The sequence below is a fragment of the Sinocyclocheilus grahami genome, unplaced genomic scaffold (genome assembly GCF_001515645.1).
Source record: "Sinocyclocheilus grahami isolate Dianchi unplaced genomic scaffold, SAMN03320097.WGS_v1.1 scaffold202.1, whole genome shotgun sequence".
Taxonomy (NCBI): domain Eukaryota; kingdom Metazoa; phylum Chordata; class Actinopteri; order Cypriniformes; family Cyprinidae; genus Sinocyclocheilus; species Sinocyclocheilus grahami.
In genome coordinates this window covers 214,781-224,216 of record NW_015505381.1, presented here as the reverse complement: position 1 = coordinate 224,216, position 9,436 = coordinate 214,781, and the positions used below count along the sequence as shown (strand labels likewise).

Below are 9,436 nucleotides of genomic sequence, written 5' to 3'. Positions count from 1 at the left end.
TATGGCGGCACTTTCCTCCGCTCAGATCGTGTCCCCAAGTCTAATCAAAACCTCTCTTCCACCTCTTCCACAGTCCCCTTACCCCCCGTCTGCACGGGTACGATTAAGATTGTATTTAACCTGGAAGTTACCTTGTACACAAATTATGAAGCAATTTGATTTATTTTCATTGCTGTTTTTCCAGTTCTGGCCGACCCCCATCCCAGGTCAACCCGGACCCTCTGAGGAGTGAGTAACTCATGAATTCATACGTGTTTATGTGTGTTTGTGTATTTGGCACGTTTAATGGATCACGTTTTTATGTATCAGGCTGGTTCTTAAGCACAATCCAGGAAGAAGTCCTGGGCTTGTCCGCACCAGCTACGCGTAAGTTCCCTCCACAGAGCTCGAACTGATCTTTCGCTAGCTTGATTCACTGCTAGGGATGGGAATCTGGTTCAGATTCCATTGACAGTAGTGTAATAGGTCCAACTGTTTATTATTTGACAGATTCAAACTAGTTTCTCTTGAGTTTAAGAGAGTGTTAGTTTAATATTATTTATATACTATTATAGATTTCATTGATATTTTGAATGAACATTTATTTTTATCCTTTCAGTTTTTGTTTTCATTTTTTTAAATTTCAGTTTAGTTTATTTTTTATATATATATATTATTGTAATTTCAGTTTTTACTTATTTTGGTGCTTCAGTTTAAACTTATTTTAGTTAGTTGCCAAAGCAACATTTCTAATTTTCGTTAAGTTTAAGTCTTTCATCTAATTTTTATATTTTATTTTAGCTTTACGTCAATTAACAAAAAAGTATTTTTAATAGTTTTAGTTAACAATAACCGCACGGGTTTGAATAGGGGGAAAAAAACGTCTTAGTTGTTTGTAAATCAGTTTTTTGTGAACAGCTGGTGAAAATGGTGCATCTGTTTATTGTTTGAGCACAAGATTGCTATGCACATGGAAAATATAGAAGTATTTATATATAATTATATAATAATACATGATAATATACTAATAAATAATATTGCAATCATTTCAGGAAACTTCCTGTGCCTGAAAAAGTCATGGAAATTAATATATTCATGAAGTTACGAAGTCATCCATTTCTATAATATAAACCGTTCTAGATGCTTAGCTCTAAATTATTGAATTGGCTAGGAATTTCTCTGTGCAATGCTTAGTAATCGCAAACAACTGAGAAAGTCATGGAAATTCATTGGTGGTTAAAAGTAGGGAACTCTTATTATTTTGTAGCAGCCACTCTTTTTCATCATATTCGTTTCAGATTTCAAGCTCACAGTTTGGCTAAAACGTGGTTAGATTTACTGTAGATTCAGTAAGGCTGCAGGAAATGCCATTAGAGACAGATTTTGGTATGCTGCTCTGTCTGGGTTCTGGTTTTTATTCCCAACATTTTTCACTGGCAGCCTGATTCCTCTCTACATCGTTGGCTCTGTGGTCTCAGCATTTGCTGAGATCTCTTGAGGATGTGTGTTATCAGACGTGAGCTAGCGCACATGACTTCTGTCTTATTACACTCCCACTCTGAAGTAGGTGAACTTACGCTTGGCTGATACGGCCAAAACAAACAGTTGTGGGATAAGTGAAGTGTCAAGGTGTGAAATATCCCACCTTTAAAGCAAAAACAATAACAAAGGGTTCCCACGGTCATAGACAACTGGAAGATATCAGGAAATTTGTGTTTTGTAGGACTGGAAATTAAAGGAACAGTTCACCCAAAAATGCAAATCCGTCATCATTTACTCACCCTCATGTTGTTCCAAACCTGAATGAGTTCCTTTCTTCTGCAACAAAGAAGGTATTTTGAAGAATCTTGGTAATCAAACAGTTGACGGTAGCCATTGACTTCCATGGGGGAAAAAATTCTATGGAAGTCAATGGTTACTGTCAACTGTTTGGTTTCCAACATTCTTCAAAATATCTTCTTTTGTGTTCAGCACAAGAAAGAAGGGACGCAACAATGTATCGGCCAATAATCGGTATCATCTGATAAAAACAATTAGCCGATTGTTTAAAAACAGCTGGTGACATATGGTATATTATAAGGTCAGCTAGTCATTATCACAAAATAAACCACAGACAGGGTGATCAGGACCCTGATGTGAAGCAAAGGAGTCTTGATTTTTGCGATAATGACTGGATTATTGTCCACTATACTGTATATCTCACAACTATATGCTGAATTAATAAATGTGAACAAGAAATATTGATTTCAAAAATAAATTTTGATTCCATTTTTAGTTTCAGAGTATATATTTGAAAATCTTGTCCATTTCTATAGTGAATATAATTTTTTTCTAGTTATTGTAGTTATTAAATTAATATCTAGTATTAAATTAATAATTAGCTGGATATTGCTCTTGTCTAGCATAAGGCTTGTTTACAAGTCAAACTGATGTTTGATTTGTGAGTGAATCATTTTCTGGTTGATTCTAAATGATTCATTAACAAACCAGTTTCATCAAAATAATTTTTAACAATCCTTATCCAGTAATTACAAATGAATGGAAATGGGCAAAAAGTGTGGGAACCCTGATAAGGCAATGTTTAACAAGTAAATGATCTTTTCATGTGCACTTTGTAACGAGTACAAGTTTTGCACAACTTTGATTCTAACAAATCCTGAACACTTTTTCAGCATCAAGCCATTTGCACAAACTCCTTACTCAAACATACCTGGACCTGTTCAACCACCCTTAGGTAAGTATATAGTTCATTTCGAGCACAGCCCACCCCGCTTCAGTTTCTTCCGTTTATGTGCATGGTTGAGTCTTAACTGTCGCCCCCTTGTGTTTGTGCAGCGTATGAGTCTCTGGCCCCTCCTCTCCCGCCGGTTGCCACCGCAGTGCCCGTGTGGCAGGATCGCACCACTGCCTCCTCCAAACTGCGCCTTCTGGAGTACTCTGCGTTTATGGAGGTCCCGCAGGACCAGGACTCTGTGAGTAGACAGGAGCACTCCACAAATATGCTTATTTACAAAGTTGAGTGAATAGTGATATGGATTAGTGTTAGTTAATTAAATAAATATGCCGCATGTTTCAGAGTAAAGCTCTGTGCACTGTTTTTTTTTTTTTACACTCGAGAAGCTCATGATCCGTTTGCAGCATCTCAGAGCGGCTTGGTTTACAGTAAATGCTGCTTCACATGAAATCCATCTTCACTTCAACATACTTTTGGGAACTCGTGCGCCAACTAGCTTCCCTAACGTGTAGTGTTGTCAAACGATTAATCGCGATTAATCGCTTCCAAAATAAAAGTTTTTGTTTACATAATATATGTGTGTGTACTGTGTATATTTATTATGTATATATAAAGACACACACAGCATATATTTTACTTATATTTACATGTATTAATGTGTATATATTTATATTCATATAAATTATATCATATATAAATATATTTAATATATAAACAACATTTTTCTTAAATATATACATGCATGTGTGTGTCTTTATATATACATAATAAATATACACAGTACACACACATATATTATGTAAACAAAAACTTTTATTTTGGAAGCGATTAATCGCGATTAATCATTTGACAGCACTACAAACTTGTCATGAGCACGTAAAAAAAGAAACCGGCTGTTGCCAACAAAAAAGAATCTTTAAGAGCTCATTGCAGTTTTCCAACCAAAATGAAATCTAGATGGTTTAATGTTTGAAAATGTTAAGATTAAGACACAAATATTAAACATAAATATTAGTATTGCAATTGTACAGTTGAATTGTAAAATAAAACATTTTTAAATGATAATAATTTAATCATTTTATTCTAATTTTTGTTGTACTTTGTAAAAACTACAATAACAATTTGTATTATTTTCTTGTTACATAGTAATAATAATAATCAATAAAATATTATTATTATTATTATAGTCATAATATATAATTACAACATTTCTGTCCAAAGTTGCGGCCCTTCAAATAAGCACAGCAAGCCTGGAGAATTTAAAAAAAAAAAAAAAAAGTATAAATGCGTTTTAAACTTTTTTTATTAATAATAAATAATAGTTAGTGACTCATTTTAAATGTAAGAAATATCACAAAATCAGACATAACTATTGAAAATGTTTTCATTATGTTCATTAACAAAAAGATCAAGTGTTTTATTATTAACTATATTATTACATTTTGATTCCATTCTCAGAGTATATATTATGTTTACATAAATCATAACCATTTTTATAGTGAATATACATTTTTATTAGCTATCCTCTGCTACACATTATTAATTAAATTAATAATCAGATATTGCTCTTGTCTTAAATATGTTCTCGACATAACTGAGTGAAAAGTTTCAATGATGAATACTCCTGAATTTCTCAGTATTTGGTTTTTCTCCTTTAGCTCTAATTACATAGTTGCTGACTTAGAGACATTTGAATTAATTCACTTGTTTTTACATATGCATATTTCTTCTTTCAAAATAAGACAAATATAGCATAGACTAGTGGTTCTCAACTCCAGTCCTCAGGACCCACTGCTCATCACATTTTGTATGTCTCCCTTATTTAACATGCCTGATTCAGCTCATCAGCTTGTTAGGAGAGAGATCCATGAACTGAACTGAGTGTGTCAGATTGAGGCCCCGCCCACACAGAGAAGCGTTTAGCTGTATACGCAAAAATTATGTATCGTATAGGCATTTTGTCCACACGGATCCGGCGTTTTGGGAGAGTGAAACCGATATTTTTTTAAACCGGGTACCAGAGTGGATAAATCTGAAAATGCCGCCCTTGCGTTTTCGTGTGGACAGCGAATCCGTATATTTTCTGAAACTATGACGTCATGAGCCCACGTCTCGCCCCTAATCAGCCACCGCTACGTCACGTAACAGCAACAAAAACATGAACAAACACTGAACGGTTGTCTTTTTATTAAATAACATTAACACAGATTAATAAATGTATTGTTCCATGTTCGTTTGTATACCGCGCGCAAGGTTTATGCGCATAGTCCAAGTCTTCTCCGTTTTTAGTGTATCTCTGTTGCAGAATTACAGCGCCACATACTGGTCTGGCATGTATACTACATAGTTTTGTGTCGGTTTCGTGGTTTCGTGTGGACGCAGATATTTCTTGAGACGAGGGGGAAAAAAAGATTGGATGGGGGAAGCTCTGGCTTCGTGTGGATGTAGCCTCAGAAACATACAAAATATGCAGAGCAGTGGGTCCCGAGGACTGGAGTTTAGAACCACTGGCATAGACTAGCTTTATTAGTGAACCTTAAGTTGCATCCAGAAATGCAGACGGCTCACGATATATTTGAAATGTCCTTTTACAGTACAGCAAACACCTGTTTGTTCACATTGGCCAGACCAACCCCTCCTACAGCGACCCTCTGCTGGAGGCGGTGGACATCCGACAGATCTACGACAAGTTCCCCGAGAAGACGGGAGGACTCAAGGAGCTGTACGAGAAGGGCCCTCAAAACGCCTTCTTCCTCGTCAAATTTTGGGTGTGTGCATGTCATTTATGTGATGTAAACCTTCACAGAAAAGCACTTTGGTGGTGTTTTGATACACAGTGTACCTGCCTTGTTATTGCTACAAATGATTCCTTAAATCGTGCAGCTTGAATCTAGTTGCTCGTTGCATCACTTGCACCACAGTACTGAGTTAGTTTTTCTCTCTCAGGCGGATCTGAACAACAGCGGCGTTCAGGATGGACCGGGCTCCTTCTACGGAGTCAGCAGTCAGTACAGCAGCTCAGAGAACATGACCATCACCGTCTCAACCAAAGTCTGCTCTTTCGGGAAGCAAGTGGTGGAAAAAGTGGAGGTCAGTAAGATCAGCCTTTAATTGCCTGAAAAGCGCTAGTGTTTCTCGTATCTGAGCGTGCTTTATTGGATTTACAGACAGAGTACGCTCGTGTCGAGGGAGGGAAGTGCCTGTATCGGATCCATCGTTCTCCCATGTGCGAATATATGATCAACTTCATCCACAAGCTCAAGCACCTGCCTGAGAAATACATGATGAACAGCGTATTAGAAAACTTCACCATCTTACAGGTGAAACACCAATATTTCATATTGAAGACTTTAACACCCTGTTATGTTTATAATTATCTCTATTGTTTTATAGGTCCACAAGTTTTTTTTGTTTTTTTTAAAGAAATGAAAAACATTTTTTTATAACACATTTAAAAAGAGGCATATCAATGATCTAGATTTAATTGAATTCATTAAATAAGTTGTTTTAAGAAATTGTAAAATTTTAAATAAAGTCATAAATATTTTCAATAATATAATTATAATTGAAAATATATAATTTTGAAATGTAATAAGGATGTTGATGATAATGATAATCTTAATAAAAGTAATATATAATTTATGATCAGAAAAACTGTCACTGTTATAACACGGTATAAATGTTTTATAAAATTTTACAAAATTAAAACACACACATTTTTTCTAAACACATAATTATTTAATGATGATGATATGATGATAAAAATAGTAGTTATATATAATTGTTATTGTATATTGCTTGAAAATAATAATCACAATCATGTTGACATTATATTGATATTCATAGTAATATATAATTTATGATCAGAATAAATGGTCACATTTTTTTCTGTAATTTATTGGAAGCAATATAAAATGATAAATATTTTCTAAAGTAAAGTTTACAAAATTAATGATATTGTAATAATATCTCATTTTGTTTTTATATTTGTTGCTTGGAAATAATCATTACAATCTGCATTTTCTAGTCAAAATTGAACGTCTTTTTTCCTGTAATAGAAATGCTGTCTTCAGAGATGTTGAGTGTTTTTCTTCTCTGTTTGACCTGCTGCAGGTGGTGACCGACAGGGAAACCCAGGAGACTCTACTGTGTATAGCGTTTGTATTTGAAGTGTCTACGAGTGAACACGGGGCACAATACCACGTCTATAGGCTCATTAAAGACTAGCCCCCGCCGCCGCCAGACTTCAGGTGCTTTGCACAGTGCCTCCATCACACGTATGGAGGAATATGCCAAATTGTCCAAACATTGGAGGAATACGCCTAAATGTTACAAAAAAACATGTTTTGCTTTCGTTCTAAACCTGGTACAGAATTTGAGTCTTTGAGGACATAAAACATAAAGTATTACTCTGTTTATAAAAAAAAAACCTAAAAAATTTTTTTTTGTACTTGTTTTTAAATGCCTTAAATACAAAATGAGTTGGTTTTGGTGCATATACAGATCAAAGATGTCTTTTAAGCTTGGTTGTGTCTCCAGAGGGAATGTGAATGAGTTTTGATGGGAAAGAATGTCATGAAAGACAATGTGTGCCGTTTATGCAGCATTTTACAATGATTTAAGGAAGAAATGTCTCATTTTACCCTAAAATCGTAAGGAAAAATATATATATTTTGGATAAAGAAAATGAAGGCTATTTTTAGGACTACTTTTGCATGTTATATTCACGAACCCGAAACTCTTATTATAATGCAAGAGAAGATGCTATTGTCATTACTCTTAAAACAGTCATTTTTTAAAATGAAAATTAGTATAAATAGTATTTTTTTTTGCATTACACTAAAAAGATTTGGGAAGCAATCTGATTAATTATCTTCAATATAATGTCATAATGCAAAAAAACAAAAAAAAGTCCTAAAAATAAGTTTGTTTTCTTTATGCATTTTCATGAAGAAAATTTGTATTGTATTTTTTCTTTTGATTTTGGGGTGAAATATGAAATGGACATGTTGTTGCCAGGTTTTGTGAGATTTACCTGATTTGTAAATGAGGACCAGGTCGGCCAGCGGAGGGTTTACGTTCATCTTTCTAAAGGACAGACGTTAACCGAATAACTGCAGATGTTATTTGTTTCATCGGCTGTTCTTTGAACAAGAGAAAAGGCGTCAGAAACCGTTCTGCAGGTACTAAAGGATTTTGAGTAGTTGACCCAAATGTGAGTGCCTTTCTTCAAAGAACACAAATCGATTGATACTCTGAAGTGCCTTTTGACTACCTCTTGACATAAAATAATAGGATTAGATAAAGCGATCAATTTCTTTATGCTACAAAGTATTTAACTCTGCTGTTCATCGAAGCTTTCGTGAGATGCATGAACTGAGGAAAGGTTGGATTGTTTAAAAGTCAAGTGTGAATGTCACTCTGGTACAAACAAAGTGCTGCCCGTCGAGATTTTAAACATTTAATCCTGGAACAGTACCTTGATAGAGTTTGTTTTATGTCTTTTTAAGTCAGAGGATGTTGCATTGCTGTCATATCTGGTGCTTTTTAAACCCTTGAAGAGAGTGTTTGCATTTCCAAGCTGGTTATTACTCATGTCTTTCTTTTTTTTTCACCATCACAATGTATCTGCACTGTGTACCTTTTTATTTTATTTTTTGTGCATCAAGTACATTTTTCTCTGAATTACTTGTCAGATCCTTTAATTTTGGGTTCAAGCATCAGTTTTTCTTGTATTCCTGGTGTTAAAGTGTAAAAGGGAAAGTCATTAGTGTCACCCTGTACGTCAGCACAGATGTGTTCTTATAGTTTTTATGGTTTGTGCATCTCTCTGAATCTCATTTTTAGATGTAAAAATACAACTTTTTTTAGAACAAGTATGCACCAGGTGTTTGATATGGAATTACAGAAATATGCCATTTTAAAAGTGCTGAACTGAGATCATATTTTGCTACTACTGAAAATGTAATGTTTGTTTTCCCATTTGAGAACTAAAAACTTGAATTTTCGACCCGATTCAATGTTTCCAATGTAACATTGGAAAAGCCATGTAGCATTTTTGTTCCACTCGCCCCTAAAATTGAAAGACGGCACCGCTTGTATGGATAATGTTCTTGGGATGGTTGTTAGACATGAGCTGGTGCTCGCTGATAGCAGTTAGATTCATTCTGAAGGTACTGCAAATTTTTGGGTACACCTATAAAAAAAAAACGGAAATGTAATGTGTATTGGTACAGCCTTAACCTACTTTTTTGTGTTTGAACTTCAATGACGACAGTTTTCTCAATTGTATTTTTTCTTACAGGCTTTTTTGTTTCCTTTTTATAATTATTGTTATAATTATTAATTTTATGTTTGCTCTTCGACTTTCAATTGATGCTATATGCATACATTGAAAATTTTGTGTGTTACTGTTATTTTGTGCCATAATCTAAGTGGTGTTGGCAAAAGCTTTCCCCTGGTTTTTAACAGTTCATTGTGGCCTTGGTTACCAGTTGTACATTGCAGTTATGTATATCTTCAATGTTAGGGGTTTGTACAATATAATCAAAACAATGTATAGCAATACCAATAAAATGGCATGGGTCTCCTTGGACCATATTTCTTAAAACACTCTTACAACTTTGTAAAAGTGTCTTTTTCTCATTCACATAAATGAGGCTGGCAGAAAATATTCTTGAAAACAAAACAAAGTATATTAAAAATGGCTTACAATGCAATATC

General features: G+C 34.5%; 1 protein-coding gene across 1 annotated transcript in view; it reads left to right on the top strand.

The window, feature by feature from the left end:
- The window catches only part of LOC107595435 (transcriptional enhancer factor TEF-5-like), a 42,936-nt gene extending 35,461 nt beyond the window's left edge, over positions 1 to 7,475 (top strand). The window contains exons 6-14 of the mRNA XM_016285839.1: positions 2 to 97; positions 185 to 228; positions 310 to 366; positions 2,652 to 2,713; positions 2,815 to 2,951; positions 5,308 to 5,481; positions 5,660 to 5,803; positions 5,881 to 6,033; positions 6,827 to 7,475. Coding sequence (XP_016141325.1) covers positions 2 to 97; positions 185 to 228; positions 310 to 366; positions 2,652 to 2,713; positions 2,815 to 2,951; positions 5,308 to 5,481; positions 5,660 to 5,803; positions 5,881 to 6,033; positions 6,827 to 6,940 — 981 coding nt within the window. The 3' untranslated portion in view covers positions 6,941 to 7,475. The remainder of the gene's footprint in view (position 1; positions 98 to 184; positions 229 to 309; positions 367 to 2,651; positions 2,714 to 2,814; positions 2,952 to 5,307; positions 5,482 to 5,659; positions 5,804 to 5,880; positions 6,034 to 6,826) is intronic.
- Positions 7,476 to 9,436: the final 1,961 nt, after the last annotated feature.